Source organism: Drosophila subobscura, chromosome J, assembly GCF_008121235.1.
Source record: "Drosophila subobscura isolate 14011-0131.10 chromosome J, UCBerk_Dsub_1.0, whole genome shotgun sequence".
In the NCBI taxonomy this organism is placed as follows: Eukaryota; Metazoa; Arthropoda; class Insecta; order Diptera; family Drosophilidae; genus Drosophila; species Drosophila subobscura.
In genome coordinates, this window is record NC_048532.1 from 11936047 (window position 1) to 11954532 (window position 18486).

General features: G+C 52.8%; 3 protein-coding genes across 3 annotated transcripts in view; 1 reads left to right on the top strand and 2 right to left on the bottom strand.

The window, feature by feature from the left end:
• Positions 1-54: 54 nt before the first annotated feature.
• Positions 55-16776, bottom strand: LOC117895410 (60S ribosomal protein L14). The gene is made up of 5 exons (XM_034803042.1): positions 16771-16776; positions 11186-11187; positions 974-1075; positions 546-740; positions 55-336 (listed from the first exon to the last, which is right to left on the bottom strand). Coding segments are annotated over exons 1-5 (501 nt in total). The 5' UTR covers positions 16772-16776; the 3' UTR covers positions 55-135.
• On the top strand, positions 2238-3693 carry LOC117895408 (negative elongation factor E). The gene is made up of 4 exons (XM_034803040.1): positions 2238-2419; positions 2488-3011; positions 3076-3242; positions 3305-3693. The coding sequence occupies exons 1-4, from the start codon at positions 2339-2341 to the stop codon at positions 3379-3381; spliced, it is 849 nt and encodes a 282-aa protein (XP_034658931.1). The 5' UTR covers positions 2238-2338; the 3' UTR covers positions 3382-3693.
• The window catches only part of LOC117895401, a 33296-nt gene continuing 18527 nt past the window's right edge, over positions 3718-18486 (bottom strand). The window contains 8 exon segments of the mRNA XM_034803029.1: positions 3718-5742; positions 5776-6732; positions 7165-7410; positions 7487-7725; positions 7794-8740; positions 8743-9752; positions 14306-15801; positions 15865-16161. Coding sequence (XP_034658920.1) covers positions 4299-5742; positions 5776-6732; positions 7165-7410; positions 7487-7725; positions 7794-8740; positions 8743-9752; positions 14306-15801; positions 15865-16161 — 6636 coding nt within the window. The 3' untranslated portion in view covers positions 3718-4298.

Consider the following 18486-nt stretch of genomic DNA (forward strand, 5'->3'; position numbering starts at 1 on the left):
CTCCCCCACAACGAACACAAACGAAATGAAAACTCGGCCACGTGCGTGTGTTTTTCCTAAAAATAACACTTTCTTTTATTTTCTCCATTGGTGGTGGATGTTCATCAAGCAGTTACTTTCGTTAAATTATTTTGTTTACTTCTTGGGCGCTGCCTTCTTGCCACCCTTGGCCTTCTCGGCACGCAGACGCTCGCGGCGATCCTTCTTCAGGATGCGGGGAGTACCGTCGAACTTGGTGCGCTTCTTCAGTGTGTTGAAGGCAATGGTCAGCAGCTTGTTGCGCTGGCGCTTGGCATAACGCAGCTTGAAGCGGTCAAAATCGTTCAATTGTGAGCGCTGCAAGAGATACATTTAAACGCATTTGATTAGTAACAGAGTATACCAAAAATCCAAAAAGGGGGGTTTTTTTTAAGACTACTGTCAGTTAAAAACAAAGTTAGCTTCATGTATGTATCAGCCGGCAATTCCTATCAAGAACATTAAATTATCATCATGTGCAGTAATCAACATTTAATATCCATCTGTAAACAATCTTGTATACACACCTTGCAGATGTTTTGTGCCTTGACGGACCAGGGGCTGACCTTCCACTGGGCCTTCAGGTCGCTCTCTGTCCAGGCCTTGCGCACAATACGCGTGGGCGCGGTGAAGGGGAACTTGATGCGGTATTTGGTCAGATGCAGATTGTTCAATCTGTATTCCTGACGTGGAACACCGGTCAGAGGACCATCAACCAAAACCTACAAAGAGATAAACAGTCTTAGTTGAGTTGTTTTCAGGTTGGAGTTGGCGTCGGACAGCAACAATATCAGCGTCGCTTGCACGCTTGTTTTCAGTGGGTTAAACTAGCTTCATTTATGTGTCAGTTGGCACTTCCTATCAAGAAGACAAATTATCATCATGTGCAAGTGGCAAGTGCGCCGCGCCTGTTGTTGCTGTTGCTCCGCTGCCTCCTCGGGCTCTCGCCACTTACTCTGTTTTGGTCAATGACGTCGACAATGGCCACCAGGCGACCCTTCAAGGGGCCGGCCGAGGCCTTGGCAATGCGACCAGTTTGTACGAATCTCTCGAAAGGCTGCAAGCAAAGAAAAATACATGAAAAACGTGTGAAAATGTCTGCCCTCCGTCAATTTTGGCCAGCGCGTTGCTTGTGTTGGTGCGCAGCACCACGTGAAAAAGGTGAAACGCATTCATTTCGAACGAATTTTCTGCGTAGGATGTTGTTTTTCTGTGTAATAACTCAACGTACTGGCCACTTCACATTTTTGCAATGTTTAATTCATCTCGCGTGTGTTGCACCCTCTAAATTTTACATTTTTCAACCGACTCGGAAAAAACTTTGTTAAATCTTACCATGACGCTAACCGGAAAGAAAGAGAAGGAAAGAACATTTTTGACAGCTCTGCGAAAACATGGCGTGAGTGCTGGAAAACACGCAGAGTTGCAATATTTCTGACCACAGTTTGCAGCACTAATATAAATGGTCGGTATTATTAGCGTTGCGGAATTAGGTCACTCTTACCACACGCGGCATGGTGGTGAATTTATATTTCCTCGATTTAAATATTCGGTTTAGTATTACTTGCAGGCCAGGAACGGCAGCACTGAAAACTTAATTTTATACGATAGGTTAATTAATTTACTACAGGTTAGGATAAACTTAAGAACTTGCATTTATTTAATTGTGTATTAACTGGGATTTAAACAAGAAGGTCAATAACTATTTCCACTAAAATATGTTCCCTACATGGGAACTACACAGTACATTTTCTACGTGACTCTTACATTGGTGTATTAAAACGAGTGAGTCCATAACGCGTCTTAAAAAATACTGAAAAATACTAATATATGCTAGAAAACAATTTAAATATCGCCTATTCGATACTATCTGACATACTTGCAAGGTGTGTGAAATAGGGAGGGAACAACATCGACATAATGCTATTTGTTTTTATATAACCTTTTTAGTTTTAAGCTTCATTTAGAAACATTCCCATAAAAGCAAGTCATGAAAACTAGACGATCTTGTGGAGAATTGATTGATGAATCTGATGAAATTATAGTTTTAGCGCTGAGCATCCTCACTAGCCAGTCATATTATACAGAACATCAAAGTCGAGGGAAATGATTTAAGATTTGAGGTGTATTTGCGGTATTTAAAAAATGAGAAGGTCCATGTTGGTATATATTTGATGGTCGGGAGGTATATTTCATCGGTAAATCCGCGGTCACACTGCATATGAACCGATAGACAAAACAAAATTCTCTGAAGAAGTTGTTGAAAGACTTATTAAAAACAACAAACATAGTGCAGTAAACCAGGTCAGGGGCTGCCAAAATGGTTTACATACACTTTCCCACTAATCTAACTGAGGAGGAGCAGATGCTTCAGGCTAAATATCAGAAGCTCAAGAAGAAGGTGGGGACGGATTCCCAATGAACATAACTTCCAGACTAATGTTTCTAATGTTATTATTTCTTTTGCAGAAAAAGGCACTGCAGGCCCATAAGGCACCCAAGCCGGAGCCGGAGAGCTCGATGACACTTAAACGTCCCACGGATGCGCGCGATGCACGTGAGGTGGCCCGCAAGCTGATCAAGAGCGGCGCCATACCTGCCATACAAAAGCAGCAAACAAAGCAGGATCAGACCTCGTTCAAGCGGCCAAAAGGTCAGGAACGCGCCAAGCGCTCCACATCGGAGACCACCGTGGCCTCCTATCAGCCCTTCTCGTCGACTCAAAACGATGTGGCCCAGGAGACCATCATCAGCGAGATAATCAAGGAGGAGCCACGCCGCCAGAACTTGTATCAGCATTTTGCCACTGAGCGTGATCGTGAGGAACGCGCCATGGCCGAGAAGGCGGCGGCTATAGATACGCCTCCGCCGGAGAAGCCTCGCGCTGGCAATACCATTTTTGTGTCGGGCAACAAAGTCACCGAAGATTTCCTAAAGAAAACCTTCAACGATTATGGCACAATTGTGAATGTATCAATGGAGATTGAAAAGAGGTAGGTAACGGATCTATTTCTATTGATTCTGTACTAATGTATTCATTGTTTGCTTCCTTTGCAGCCGCGGCTTTGTGTCCTTTGCCAAGCCAGAATCTGCAGATCGCGCAATTGCTGAAATGCATGGCAAGAATGTGACGGGCATTGTGCTGCAGGTGCAATTGGCTCGACGCCAGCCGCAGATCGAACCCATTAACGATGCCTCCTCATCCGCCGTCTGGTCATCCATTGGTAAGTGCTTAAAGTTTTCTATTTAAAATGGTAAATTCCTAATTCCACTTGTGCCCGTTCAGCTGCCAGCAAATCGCAAAAGGGAAGCCACAAAGACCATCGTGAAATGGTTAAATACAACGATGATTTCTTGCTCTAAGTGTCGGTATAATCTACTATCTTTATTCCATGAAATAACCAAACCATAAAGCCTTCATTTATTTGTATATCATTTTGCTTTATTGAAAATACGCTTCTATATATTTATATATATAATGCTCTCGGCTCTCCTCTGCTAAGTATTCGCATTTCAAATTATAACTTTTAAGTGAATTCAATGAAAAAGAGTTTTTGTTTTGTCTATATATTAATTGCTACGCTTTGGTCTAGATTTAACAACAATTTGTCCAACAATTGAATCTCTTTTCGCGTTCCCCCTCGCTGGTAGAAAATAAATATGTTTATTTGATTAGTTCTCCTCATTCCCATTCTGTTTCTTGGGCTCCCTACCAATACATAGTTAAGGGCAGCCACCTAAAAATGTCTATGTACATACATAGCATGTGTTAAGTACATAACTAATACATAATCGTTGCTTCTGTTGGGTTTGTTCTTCGGTTTCTGTTTATGTTCTTGTTGTTCTTCGGCCGCACTGGTAGAGAATGATGAAAAATTATAGTTTCCCTTCATAAGATAGTAGTAGTTCTTTATAGTTAGTACAAGATACATGGTTGTTTGGTTTATGCAGTGTCTGTTGAACTGGGATTCCGGGTTTGGATTCGATTCTGATTCTGTGACTAGTAGTAGCACGAGGGCCTCCCTCCCCATTGTCGCACCTCTCTCCTAAAGTAGTTGCTAGTTCTCTCTCTTTCTTTTGTTGTTGTTGTTAGTATGTATATCATTAAGGCCTTCTAGTTTCGAGCGGGCTCATGGCCGCGTTTAAATTCGTTGGTTTTTCACCCATTTAGCAAAAAATTCTCTGCTCCAAAATGCAAAATGCAACAAAAACCCGCCCCACTTTCCCCCAAGGATAGTTCGTGACAAGCCCACGTTTGATGGGATCAATCTCCACTGCCCTCACGTCTGTCTGCCCTCGTTCCCGGGCGGATTAAAGTAGTCCCAGTGATGTGTGTGCACCTGTCGCCCGGTCAGCAGAAAGACCAGCACTCCGAACGTGATCAGAATGAAGAGCACCATGAGGGCGGATATGTGCCGCGACTGTTGCACCTGCTGTGGCTCCATGGCCTCCCCACGCACGTAGTGCGTCAGCTGGTTTATGATGTTCACCAGCTCCAGGCTACAGGCGGATATGAACTGCCGTCCCGCCTGCACCACAGTGCGTGGCTGATCCTCGTCGTACTCCTCCAGCGGCTGAGTGGCGCTCCTTGTGCGCGAACGACGCGATGAACGCGAACGTGGTCTCTCCACCAGCTGTTCCTCCAGGTCAGAGCCCGACTCGGGTTCGGCCTGTTCCTGGACATGGCGACGCCTGCACTTGTGTGGTGCCTTGCGCTCTGTGGAGCCAGCAGCCTCGGCCTGTTCGGCCTCAGCGCTGCGTTGCAGATTGTAGAAGGCCAAGGGTGCCAGCGACTGCAAATACTCGACACTGGGATACGCAGCTGGTGGCGGTGGCAGCGGCATTAGTCCCACTTCTGTCTGGGTCTGTTCGTCCAAGTTCGGAGGCGACTGCTCGGTGGCCTTGCTGTGGCGCGGCGGTTTGACGGGCTGCTCCACATCCGATGTGGCTGGCTCACTGCTGGCCTGGCGGCTGGTCTGTGTTTCGGTGGTTAGCAGCGAGGGCCGCTGCTCTCGCACGCGCTCTACAATGTTGTCGATGAATCCGGGCGGGAGTTCAATGTTCTGGACAACCAATTGGCCGGACTTGCACTCCAGATCGTCGGCTGTGATGTGGCTGCCGTGCAGCTGCGAGACTTGGATCTGGCCTGCTTGCAGGGCATGGACACGCAGTCGCTCCACCTCGAGCTCGGCCAAGCGAGTGGGCAGCTGTGGCTCAGGCGGGGATTGCAGGGACTGCACTGGTGTTAGCTCTCGGGCGGATTGCTCGGCAATGGTCAGAGTTGTGGCTGCTGCGGTGGGCTCGAGGGTTGTGGTGGACTTGCGACGTGGTGGTGGCAGGGGCACGTCTTCCTCATCCAGCTCGTCGTGGCCGTAGGCGGGTTCTGTGGGCAGAGTGGCCACAAATTTGGGCGTAACTTCGGCCTCGGTGGGTTCGCTGGCGGTAACTTTACGAATGGGTTTCTCCACGGCCTCCCTAGTGTCTGACCCAGATTGTAGCTTCTCCTCGTCTTCGGAGTGGCGATACTCGATCTCGGAGGGAGCGTGCTCCTCCTCCTCCTCTGACAGCGTGTCCTTCTCCTTTTGCCTGTAGTCAGAGAGTTCCTTTTCCATGGCCTCCTGCAGTTCCTTCTCGAGCGCCTCGTCCAGCTCCTGCTCTGTGAGCTCCCTCTCCAGCCGTGTCTCTTCATCCTCCTCTACCTCCTCGTCATACTGATCCGAGTACTTCTCGCCGGCATCCTCCTCCTCCTCCTCGTACTCACTGTCCCTGAGCGTGCGCTCCACCTCGTCGTCCTCCAGCCGGCTCTCGTAGTCGCTTTCCAGCTGGACCTGCTGCAGCTGCTCGACAGCCGCATCCAGATCCGCTGAGCTGGCAGCATAGTCGCTCAAGGCCACCTCTCCGTGCTCCTCTTCCTCCACATCGGACTTGCTCTGCACCGAGCTGTCCGAGAGCAGACCCTCCCGGCGCAGCTCCTCCTCCTCGCGCCGCAGCTCATCATCCGCCAGATCGGCGGCACTGATGGGTCGCACTATCAGCGAGGCCAGCACAGTGGCATCCTGCTCCTCGCCAGCCACCAGACTGGGCGTGGGGACGCGTCGCTCGATGACCACCGCCGAGGATGGCGTCTGCGGGCGACTCAGCGACTTGGAACGGTCCGCCTGAGAGGAGGCCCGAGAGCGCTCCGACATGCTCCGCTGGTTGGCATCCCTAAAACGTTGCAGACCCTTGGCCAGCTGCTCGTCCTCTGTTAGCACTCGGACGCCGTCTACCTCATCCTGCTGCGTCTCGACGCTGCGCAGCAGATCCTCAAGGGTCTTGGCTGCCGATCCGTTGGCTCGCCGCGGCTCAATGATCTTCATGTCTTCGGTGATTTCGAACTCCTCGCACACAAAGTCGTCGGGCAGTGGGTCCGTCTGGGTGGACACTTCCACCTCGAACTCACCCTGCTGGTCGTAGCTGTCCGCCTGGCTGGAGCTGGCCACCTGTTCGCTGTCCTCGTAGCTGTCGAGTGCATTGCTGCCGGCACGCGTTGAGCGCTTCTCGCGCGGTGGACGCGGTGGTGCCGGCAGTGGTCGGAACTTCATTTTGTTGATGACCTCGCCGGACTGCAGATTGGAGCGTGGTGATTCGGGTCGCTCAAGGGCTCCGGGCTCCTCGTAGTCGTCCTCCTCCTCTTGCTGCTTCTGGGGCTGCCTCTGTGGCTGACTCTCGTAGCTGGGGAAAAGGTTGGATGTTGGGAGTTGCGTTAGATACATCTGGGGGGCTTATGCTTTGGCTTTGGCATCCGTGCAAGCAGCAATCGACAAAAGGCAAAAAGGCAAAAAAGGCGCCAACTTGTGTGTGGAACTTGGAAGTTGTGGATTCGTGTGTGAGTTTTGTGTATTTATGTTTTATTTGTGGGTGTACGAGTACGTGTCCCGAGGGGTTTCTATTCGATTCGGGTCAGAATTAGTAGCAGTAGCATTGGCTGTGCGTCTAACCCTTAGTCTTAGCTTAAACTTAGTCTACAACTTAGTGGCAACAACAGAAATGAAAACTTAACAGCGAAAATGCATTCGAAACATAACAAAAGTCAACGCAAAAATCAATCAATCGCAACGCAAAAAGGCAACAAAAAGGCGACTCGACCGATGGGCTGGCTCTTACTTCGACTTGATCAACATCTGTGGGATCTCGTCCAGGCTGGCCGCCGATCTGCGGCGCGGCACCAGCGGCGAGTCCTCTGTGGGTATATACTGCTGTGGCGGCGGTGGCCGTGCCGGCGGAGGTGAGCCTCGGGAGCCGCGTATACTGGGCAACGTTGCAAATCGCTCGCCGGGCGATCGGGTGAACTTCTTGCGGCGTGCCGGGGGCGTGGGCTTGGGCAGGGTCTCCTTGCGCACCACCGCATAGCTGGAAAGGAAGCGAGCAAGAAAGCCACATCTAGCGGAACATCCGTGACAGATATCTAGCAGCTAATAATGCTTACCCGTCGCTCTCCAGCATGTCGATGACGAACCTCTCATCGCTCTTGGTTCTGGCAGCTCCCTGCTCGTTGTCCTCTCCCATCTCGGGCTTTATCTTCATGTCCAGCACCAGGGAGTCGGCACCGCGTGAGGTGCGATCGTCCTCGGAGCGGGGTGTACGCACGGACGCGCCATCCGTGAAGTTGTCAGGAGTGGCTAGCGGTATGTGACGATATTCGTGCTCAGTGCGATAAACAATTACCTGAAAGAGAATCGTAATGGATAAGAGATTGAATACCCATTCCCATCCTTGATGTGCTCTCTACTTACATCTTCGTGTGGCTGCAAAAAGGTATTCGATACTGATCTACCACCAAAGCCATTAAAGAACGAGTCTGCATCCTTCTCAACGGATGCATCGTCGCGTGTGCGTTTCTTGTGGCGCCTCGGGGCGAGTGGTTGGACCACCTTTTCCGTTGCCGCTTCATCCTTCGCTTGCTGCTGCTCCCGCGTGGGAGGCCTCAAATACTCCTCATCGTCGTCAAAGTACTGAATGCTGCTGCTGGCCCCATCGCCCATGTGTATCTCCTGGCTGCCATCCACGGACTGCTTGCTGCGGCTGCGAGCCTTGCGCAGAGGTCGCTTCGGGGTAAATTCGCTGCCATTCTGGGACATGGACAGATCGTCGCCGTAGTCGCTGCGCTGAAACTCCTGCGAGTCGTCAATGTCCGGGCGATAGTGGCGATGCAGGCGACGCGGCTTGGCTGGCGGTGCCTCAAAGTCTCCATATTCGCCCGGGACAGGATCTGCGGAGTAGCCCACATGCTGCAGGGCATTGGGCATGTCGTAGCCCTCACGAATGGCCGCGCTGATGTACTGCCGCAGCTGGATGTTGTCCTCTGAGATGCCGCGCTTGCGCAGGAAGAACTCATCGTCGTCGATGGGCTCCATTACGACCTTCTTGCCCGAGCTGGCCGTGGAATGGCTATCGTAGTACTTGTGGTAGCCAGCCTCCGCCTCCAGCTCTGCCTTGCGCAGCAGCTTGTTCTTCTGTATGTCCTTCTCCGTCCAGCCCTCGGCATCGCGACTGTCCTCCGAGCGCAAGTCAGAGTCCTGATGCACCATCGGGCGGCGCTTGAATTCGCGCGTTCGCTTGCTGGAGATCTCGTGGATGGCCCGATTCTCCTCATCGAACTCTGCAAACTGCTTGCTGTCGGCCACCACGCCCAGAATTCCCATTGTCTGTGGCTGCTGGGCCTCGCTTGCCGTGTCCTCGGCCCCTCCAGGTCCTCCTTCATGCGTCGCTCCAGCGAGGACTCGCGATCGAAGCTCTCCAGCTCACTGCCGTAGCGCCTGTACCGCGATCCCTCACTGTCGTTGTAGCTCACATCCGAGAACTTATCCGCCCAGCGGGAACGCACCGGACCAGGTCCACGATCACCTTGCGGCGAGCTCGTGGATGTCTGTGATGGCTGCGTCTCGGTGCTGGGAATCACGCTGAGACTGAGTCGCTCTGTGCCCAGCGAAGACTCCAAAGCGGGAGGCGGTGGCGGCTCCTCTGTGGGCTTCTTCTTGCGGAAGGCACGCGGATAGGTGCCAAAGTTGAACTCGAATTTCTTTTTGGTCGCTGGCTGGGCAGCAGCCTCCGCTCCTCCTCCTGCTGCTTCTCCACTGGTGCCCTGCGGCTCCTCGGACGTGAGTTCGCTTTCGTTTTCCTTGAAGCTTTTGCTGCGTCGCAGCTTGAGGGTCGAGAACTTCTCCGGCAGCTTGAACTTGGACATGTCTGGCTTGTTGAATTTCGTGAATTCTGGTCGCTTGATGTCCCTGAACTTGGACATGTCGGGCCGCTTGATCTCGGGCATTTTCATCTTTGAGAATTCGGGCGCCTTGAAGCGTCTCCGCTCCTTAGCCTTGGCCTTGGGGCTGCCCGATATGGGCTTGGGCTTGGCCTGCTGGCTGCTGCGTAGCTTGGTGCGCAGCTTTCCCGCCTGCTGGCGCAGACCGTCCTGCATCTTCTTGGTGCGATCCTGGGCGCTGGCCATGAAGCTCTTCTTGCGGTTCTCCGGCTGCAGTGGCAGCTCCTCGAGGGCGCTGGAGTCCACCTGGCTGGTGTGTATTTCGTAGTCGGTGCGAGATTCGGTTCGGGGCGTTGTTCCTGCCGAGCTATCCACATGTGCATCGATGTCCATGGGCACCTGCAGCTCGGTGTGGGCGTGGGCGGGCACCAGCGCTGGCACTGGCGAGGCTTCATGTGCCGGCGACACGCCCACGGGCTCATATTCATGATCACTGCAAGAAAAGAGAGAGAAAGATCAGAGGATTAGTTGATTGAACGTAGGCACTAGATCTGTGTGTGTGGAGTAGTGACAAGCGAAGGTTAGCAGGAGGCCGTCACCCGGTGTGGAAGGTGTGTGGTGGTGGTGGAGGTTTTGGTGGTATTGCCAAGAGTTCTGGGCCGGACATAGGGTGGCATTGATGGCTTACCGAGAGAAGTAGGTCCGTTCGAGGAACTCTCTGTGTTCGATTTGATTTTGGGTCAGGGGCGATTCACTTGCGGAAGCGAATTCCGCAAGGCGCGACTTGCGTTCGTCAAAATGGAAACTAACCGTCTTTGTCATGCCCCGCCCCGCCCCGTACAGCTGCTCCTGTGAGCCGCCGCTAAGGCGGGGGGCGCGATCGTGCGACTGGGTGCGAGGCTCCCGGAACGAGGATTTGCGCTGCACCCCAAAGCGCTGCTCTGAGGGCGAACGCAGCGGTCGATACACGTGGCTGTCGGAGATTTGTATGGGCACCGAGATGAGCGGACGACTGCCACCGGGCTGCGAGGGTTCCCTGCTGGCACCTCCCCAGGAGGCCGTTTCCGGCATCTCAATCTCGCTGGAGTAAAGATTCCGATTGCCGGCCATGAAGCTGCCGCCACTGACGCTTCCGCTGCCGCCTCGTGGCAGGGCAGACACCACCACCGGGGCAAAGGCCTCGCTGATGTCCACCGATGCCCGCTCCGAGGATGCTGCCGCTCCAAAATCCTCGCGACTGCTGTACATGGTCTGGGCGTGCGGCGGAGGAGCCGGTGGCTTGGCTGGCCGCGATCCATACTGATCCATTTCGTCCACCTTCAAAGAGAAGGTCTCTGTGACGCGCACAGACAACGGCTCCGCCTCCTTGCCCTTGATCGCAGCGCCCGAGGTGGTCACAATCGACATGGCCTGCGGCTTGCCCTTGGAGAACACGGACATCATCTTCATGGGCGATGGCGACTTCTCGCGGGAGAAGGCAGACGGAGAGCGTTCCCTCTCCATTTTGGGACTGGGCGTGCGAGAGCGCTGTGGCGTCGGGGACTTCTGGCGGGGCTCCTTGGCCGCGAACATGGCCTTGAAGCGCGAGGTGTAGGAACTCTTGACCTCGGGAGAGGCATCCTGCAGGCTGAGGACGGCCGTGGCTGCCGGCTGGATCAACTGCTGCTGCTGCTGTGGAGGGGAAGCGGCAGTCCATTTGGAAGGACGTTCCGGCGAGAGCTGCCTCTCTGGAGTGTGTTGGCGTTTCAGGGGTTGCAGGGGAAGTGTTGGCTCCGCTGGAGACGGACTGGACGGGCGGCTCGAGGGCAGCTGGAGGGTGGCCATCACATGCGGGGCCTTGGGCTGCCTGGGCGAGGGTCTTGGACTACGGCTGCGATGCTCCGCTGCCTTCTGCTCCTCCTGCCGCACCAGCGCATCGATATCCACCACTGGCATGTCGTGGATAATCTCGATCTTTGTCAGCTCGTCCAGCTTCAGGGGTGCTGCACTCAGATCCCCGCCAATGGACGGTGGTCGCCGTGTCTCCGCCTGTATATTGTCGCGAATGTTCACGATGTTGTGCTCCTGGGCGATCTGCTCCAGCTCGGCCACAGTTTCGGCCAGGGGATCCATCGGTGTGGTCACTGTGGTCGGCTGATAGGGACTCTTCAGCTGCTGGAAATCAGACTCCAGGAGGAAGGATGGACGCACAGCATCGCCGCCAAAGCGAGACACATCGATGGGTCGATTCTGGGGTAGCACATCGCCGGGCAGCTGATTCTCCTTGTTGGCATCGCTGGGACGCATGTAATCCGGTGACAGTGGCGGCCTGGCATTGCGGAAGTCCTGCTGCGAGGGAGCTGGAGACGCCTGGTGCGAGGGGAAATGTGGCTGCTGATCCGCCATTCCAGGACTGGGCGTGGCTGCTATCAGATTCAATTGAGGCGGCTGCAACGAGCCCGGCACGATGGTGGCCTGGAAGAGATCCGCATTGGAGGCTCGACGACTGGCACTGGCCGATCGCTGTCCGCCTGTACGTCCGCTGCCAGGAGCATTCGGTATATTGATGTCCGCACAGTAGAGATCCATCTTGGAGTTGCCCGCCGAGATGCGGCGCAGGGAGGTGCCACTGCGCATGGACAAGGTGTCGGGGAAGCGTCCAACGCTGCCCGAGGACAGGCCACCCATGGAAAGCTGTCGGCGTCCTGCTGCCATGAAGGATCCTCCGGGATCCGGTTCGGTGGCATCCGAAATGCTGCGCACCACCAGTCCTCGGGATCGGGCCGTCTGCTCCAGCTCCGGATAGCGTTCCATGAAGCTCAGATCCACCGATTGGGCGGCCACGTCCGCATGACTCACAACCTCAAAGCTTTGTGTGGACAGATCATCGCGGGGGTAGCCGAGATTTAGATTTACATTCTGATTCAGGTGCGGAAACTGCTGCTCCTGGTCGCTGTGGTGGCCCTGTCGTGAGCCTGGCCGCGAATCCACGGGATTGATGCGCTCCGGCAGCAGGGATTCAGACTGAAAATACTGGCAGGCACAGCGGACATCCAGGGAGGCGCCGCTGGCACTCTCCACTCGCGACACAAAGTGTTTCTTCTCAGCGGGCAGAGCGCCCACCGAGGCGGAGCGACGGGAATTTAGCATAATCTCCGCGAAAGAGTGCGATAGAGAGAGACGAGAATAGACAGCTGTTGGTGTTGCTGTTGCTGGTTTACTTATTCACTTGGCCCCCGGTCGAAATCCGCTCTATCCGCTGCTCCTCCTTCCTTCCTCCACCTCTTGTACTTTTTTGTGTCTTTTATTTGGTTTATTTTGTTGTTCGCTTTTGTCGCCTTGTCGTTTCGTGGTGGGTCGTTGGCTATTTTTAAGCACCACCACCAGAGCATGAGCAACCGCCTCCGTTGGACATTGAATTTATTTTCTGCCCGAATCAGCTCGAAATTCTTTTGCCCAGCCTCTGAGGAATTTTGTGGCAAGAGAGTTCGTTCGAACTTTACTTCAGGGCTAAGAATCCACCCATTGGCTGACCTTTCTGAATGGAAATCACTTTGTGCGGGGTGTCTAATTTTATAGAGATAATCTCTCGATTATTCTGCGGTGGATTCCGTTACTCTGCGTTCTGGGTGGTGTGGTGTGTGGTGTACGTGGTGTAATTTCGTGTGTGCGGCGCGACGGCGACCGTGTCTACATCGTTGCGATTTTCGGCCAGGACTGAGAGCTTTTTGCTTTTTGCGCGACACAGATTTTGCTCAACGAAAATACTTGTTCGAAAGATGAAAATGGTTTTTGCTGTTGTTTTCTTTTTAAAATTAGCAAAAATACACACAGACAGAGACACAGACACAGCCACAAACAGATCGAGACATGAACAGACACGCACAGGCACGACTGTGTACGAGATGACGGATTAGGATTGCATTTGTATGTTTGCTATGCTGCTTGTTATACTGTTATACTGTCATACTGTCATACTGTGGCCTGATCAGACAGACAGCAGGCGGAGTAGCAGCCAGCAGTACCGTAACAATTATGTACCTACATATGTATACATAAATTTTTACATACATTTGTACATTTGTACATTTGTACATTTGCACTTTCATGTTCTATTTTAGAGGCTGCGCTGGCTTTGCCTGCCTGCCGGAAATCTTCTTGTCATTCGTTGACCTTTAGATCTCTAAATATACTGTATACGATACATAGGAAATCCATTTACTATCAGAGATGCACATTGATGTAGCATATGTATATCCAGATAGTTATCCAGTTTAGAGGCGCAGTTTCCACCTTTAAAATAATTGGTTTATGGTTTATGGACTTCCCAGTTATGCAACCCAAATCCTTTCACCGCATATTACATTTATTGAAACCAACACCAACATTTGTGAGACAACAATGAGTGGAAGACGGCACACAGTACATAGAGGCCTTACCTTGGGTCTATATCAGGGCTCGGCACCTATACAATTAACGAGCCGTTTTTGCGTTTGTGTGTGAAGACGCACGCAAAACGGAACATTGGTATTGGTACGAATCACCTTGTACGTGAGGGCAGCGCAGCCGCAGCGCAGCAGCAGCGCCTTGTCCCGCACCCATGGGATAGGGCCGTGCCGAGCCCTGGTCTATATCATAAACAGCCACCTTCATTTGGAGCCCTCTACCAAAACTTGTTAGTGCCACCGCTAGTGCAGCAGCAGCAGAGTGTCCAGCGGGAAGGACTGCTCACTCGAATCCACCAGGAGGATTTGTGTTTGCTTGTTACTAGTACTGGTTGTGGGTGTGTACTGTGGTCTGTGTACTGGTATTGATAGTCTTGGTAGTGTGGTGCTGCTGGTGCTTTCGTGTATTTGGTGGTGCTGCGATTTCGACAGCGTCTGCGCTGGCCAACTCCCGGCAAGAGGGTTAGTAACAGTTTCATGAGCAGGGCAAACGGGTTAGACTTTCTGCAAGATTGGGTTAGAGCAACACCACCGTTTCGATTGGTTGGTTGGAGGTTTTGTGCCGGGTGTTAGTGTCAAGCGTGAGTAGCGACTTGTGGGGGGATCGGTTCATCACACTTACCTCTCGTTCCTCCATCTGGCCGCATTGGTGGCTGCCTCTAGCACTTCTTCGGGCAGCTCGATGTCCTCGCGATGTGGCTCGGCCTCGTCTTCGACGTGCGAGAAGGTAACCTTCTTGTCCGAGGGCGCTGGCGAGGCTTCCTTCTTGAGCGCGGGACGCAGATCAGCGGCTTCCACTGGCTCTGCGTCACTCTCCTCGGCCACGGGCGACAGCTGCGCCAGGCGGGCACGCTCCTCGTCCGACGAGGTTGAGTCTATGGACGAGATTGGAGCCAGGAGGGCTCCGGACTTGCCGGCACCGGCCACCTGCTCCTCTTCACTGCTGCCCATGCGATCCAGGGGCACCGCCTTGGCGGCCTCAATGTCATCGATGGCCATATGATCCTGACGGGTCAGCGACTTTTTGAGGGCGTCCAACTCAATGATGGGCTGATCCACCAGCTCGGGTTTCTGGTGTCCAATCTCCTCATAGACATGCTCGCGACGGAGACGTGGAGTCTTCTTGGGCGGCGACTCTGTTCCATCGCCTTCGGTTGTGCCATCTTCCACTTTCTCCTCCTGCGGCTCTGTGATCTCCAGGGCGGGGGCATCGGTCAAAGTCTTTGCCACGGGCAACTCAATGATCTCCTCCGGCTGGGGGACACTCGCTGCTACCCCACTGGTGCTGGGTAAATCCTCGCGCTGCTCCTGCTCGAGCTCCTCCTTGTTGCGCTTGCGACAGGGCGACTCATCGTACTCGACCAGCTCGAGGATGTCATCCGAGTCCTGCTTCTCGATAAAGTGAGGAATCTCGCCGCGGTCCGACTTGGGCGAGGCCTTCAGCTTCATGATCTTCTGCTGCTCGCCCAGGACTATCTTCTCGTCCTTCTTCAGGGTGATGCGCTTGATGTTCAGACGCTTCTTCTGCCTCTCGGCCAAACTTTTCAGCTTCTTCATGATGTCGAAGCTCTGCTTGGGCTTGGCCGGTGTGCTCTTCGGGGGTTTCTGTGTATTTGGAACCAGAGAGCCCGGCGGTGGGGCTAGCTCGTGGACGCTGTTCTGCCGACTAGGATTTGCCGATGTGCCTGGCAGCGACTGGGCGTCCTCGTGGGTGCGTCCGCTGCGCCTGCGACGGATTATGTCGCGGATGTGGGCCAGGCGACTGGTCTTGCGCGGCTTGTTGTGGCCTCCAACGGCGAGCACAGAGTCGGACACACAGGAGATGCACTCGCTGAGGGTGTCCTCGTTGTGGGTGCCCTGCTCTGACTCGGTCTCCGAGTCGGACTCCTCGCTGCTGTCCTCGGAGGTGTGGGCAAGTGCCTCGTCCTCGGAGAGGTCCTGAATGTAGCGCTCGGTCTCCTTGACCAGCACCTGCTCGTCGTAGCGCACTTTCTTTAGGGACTTGGGCGATTCGGACTTGAATCGCAGCTCCTGGGACTTGCGCAGGAGCAGCACAATCTCCGGCTGCTCGTCGGGTCCCAGGGGACGCTTGTACAGATGCGTCCACGGATAACCACCCTGCGGGCAGAACAGAAATGAGTATCAGGAGTATGGGAGAATGTCTGTCTGGTGTTAACTTACCCGCTCTCTGGCTCTTCGAAGGTCCTCCCAGCGATAGGTCTGGAGCGGTATTGGCGGCTTGTCCTGGCTGCTCTGCAGCAGATACTTCTTCAGCGACTGATAATACTCCCTTTTGCAGTCCGCTGAGAGTCGTTGGGCATCCGTTTCGGTCTCCCCTGCCCCGTGTTGTTCGATTTGTGGCAACGAGTCGATAAACTCCTTGCGCTGCTGCTCCTCAGCCTCGGTCTTTGGCGTTGGCACCTCCACGAGCTTCAGCTCGTTGGCGGCAGCGTGTCTCAGTGGCCTGGGCTCCTCCTCCTCCGGCTCTGGCAGCTGCAGTACAATCTCCGCCTGCGGCTTGTTCTTGAGGATGCTGGTCAGCTCGTTCAGCTGCACCTCCACCTGCTGTGAGAGCGAGCTCAGCTCGTCGCGATCGCGCTTCACCTGGTTGTCGTGCTCAGTCTTGGCCTCGTCTACATCTTTGCTCAGCGTTTCAATAAGCTCTCGCTCGATCTCATCCACCAGCTGCTCTGCGGTGCGACGCACTAACTCCGAAGGCTGGGAAGTCTCTTCTGACTTGGGGATTTGTTGTGGCACTAAAGTCTGTAGCGCCTGGTCGATCTCCTCCACTAGCTGCTCGGCGGTCCGACGCACTGCCTCCGACGGTGTGGTGGCCGTTTCGTCTACTTCGGCGATTTGATGTGGCGGCGCAAGAGTCTTAACGGCCTGCTTGGTCTTGGCCCCGGCTGGTTCTACCTCGATCACAGACGCGTCATCGTCTGTTCCGACCTTGGATGTGCCCTGCTGCAGCTCCTGCTCGAAGGGCGTCAGCTCCCTGATGCCCACTCCGCTGCCCTGGCCCACAACGTTCTCGATGAGGTGGGACTCAAAGTCCAGCAAATGCGAGCCTCCCGGCGTCGTTGGCACTGACAGAACGGGATGGCTTCCCAGCGAGGAGTTGCCTTCGCTCTGGTAATTGCTGTCGAGGGCCAACTTTAAGGCGGTGGCCTTGCTCTGCCTGTCCTGCAGCTGGGAGTCGTCGGCGATGCCGTTGATCAGTAGAATTGTTGGCTGCTCACCTCCAGATCCAGGTGCGGCACCGGGCAGAGACACTGCGGGGATGGCAATGGAAGGTAGAGAAACAGAGAGAGAGTGATGAGTGATGGGTTCAAGACTCAGGTGTTTTCACAGTGCAACAGGTGCTAAAAATATCAGCAAAAGCAAACGAGACTCGGATAGACAAGTAGAAGACAATAAACCACTGCCACCACCACATTCGGATTACATAAGAATATATGATGCTCTCGCAGAGCAAACACATAGAGAGACAGAGACAGAGAGAGAATGATGGAATGGACAAGAGAGACAACAAAAACAATACGAATATTCCCCCAATTAGTATTTCGATATCGAAATTACTATTCAACTGCAATTACGAAATTATTTCGAACTGGGAATTATGTGTATTTCCCTTACCAAAATAATTCCTTTTAGGCGATGTGCACGGATAATCCTTTGATCCCTGCGATTCGTTTTTTTCGTTAAGTGTTTCGTTGTTTCGTGTTTCTTTTATATTGAAATAAAATCAATCGAATACGAATACTCGTGTGCATAGAGTACTTTTAGTGCCAAAGAGCTCTTGCTTTGCTTTCCTCACAAATATCTCAGCGCAGCGCAGCGCAATTCGCGTGAAGTGAACGGGCACAGAACAGAACAGAACAGAAGACCGAGCCGTGCATTGAAATTGTCCGGGGCCGACTGGCCCGTCCGATTCGCTTTTCGCCAGCCAGAGGCCCCCCCAAAAGCAAAAACCCGACAGTCGAGAGACTAATTTTCTTGCCTTGTGTTTGGGTTTTAAAATACTCGTACTTATGCTTAACAATTTTCACCATTGAAATTGTTGCTCTTGCTCTTTACTCTACTGCACTCTCCCTCTCGCTTTTCCTCGTTCATTGTCTGCCTTTTGTTTTGTCGTAAACAATTTGCAGTTTGGTTTTTACACAGACATAATATTACCATTACCTTTAATCTAGAACACCGTCGATAAACAAGAGCGCAGCGTGCCCAAGCGATCTACCAAAACAACTGAAATTTCCGATTTCATTTTCATGTGCCTCAGATTTTTCAGCCGATTTCTGCTTTACATTCAACAAATTATTGTTTGCTTATATACACTCATCCATGTACATATGCATGTTTGTATGTACTGGAACTAACGTAATCACACGAACAATTACAAGCTCACGAAACCAAATTGTTTGTACAAAACAGAATTTGTTTTCCGTTACGCCTTTATGGATCTGTCTGCGGGTGAATGAAAGAGCTGCATATGTACTAGAGAAAACACACATTACATCTTATGCTCACGATAAATGTAAATATGTGCATGGATATGTACATATGAACACACCCCTCAGATGATGCAAATTCATTCAGAGTCTATAATTTGATTTGATCATGCCACTGATTGATCATTCCTCAAAATGGTTTGTGTGAGGTAAGAAAATTTGATCATTTGTTTCCCTTTAGACTGTGACCTCATGTTAATTTTCAATTCAAAGTTATGCAGACAATTTATTTATATAGAAAAATAAATGAATTCAGTCGGAAAAGACTTAACCAGGTGGGAATGAACTTATTTCT

Coding starts and splice junctions, on each gene's coding strand:
- LOC117895408 (XM_034803040.1), top strand. CDS start 2,339: ATGGTTTACATACACTTTCCCACTAATCTAACTGAGGAGGAGCAGATG. Junction 2,420..2,487: donor ATCAGAAGCTCAAGAAGAAG/GTGGGGACGGAT, acceptor TTTCTTTTGCAG/AAAAAGGCACTGCAGGCCCA. Junction 3,012..3,075: donor TCAATGGAGATTGAAAAGAG/GTAGGTAACGGA, acceptor CTTCCTTTGCAG/CCGCGGCTTTGTGTCCTTTG.
- LOC117895410 (XM_034803042.1), bottom strand. Junction 741..973: donor ACGTCATTGACCAAAACAGA/GTAAGTGGCGAG, acceptor ATCTCTTTGTAG/GTTTTGGTTGATGGTCCTCT. Junction 337..545: donor AGGCACAAAACATCTGCAAG/GTGTGTATACAA, acceptor TATCTCTTGCAG/CGCTCACAATTGAACGATTT.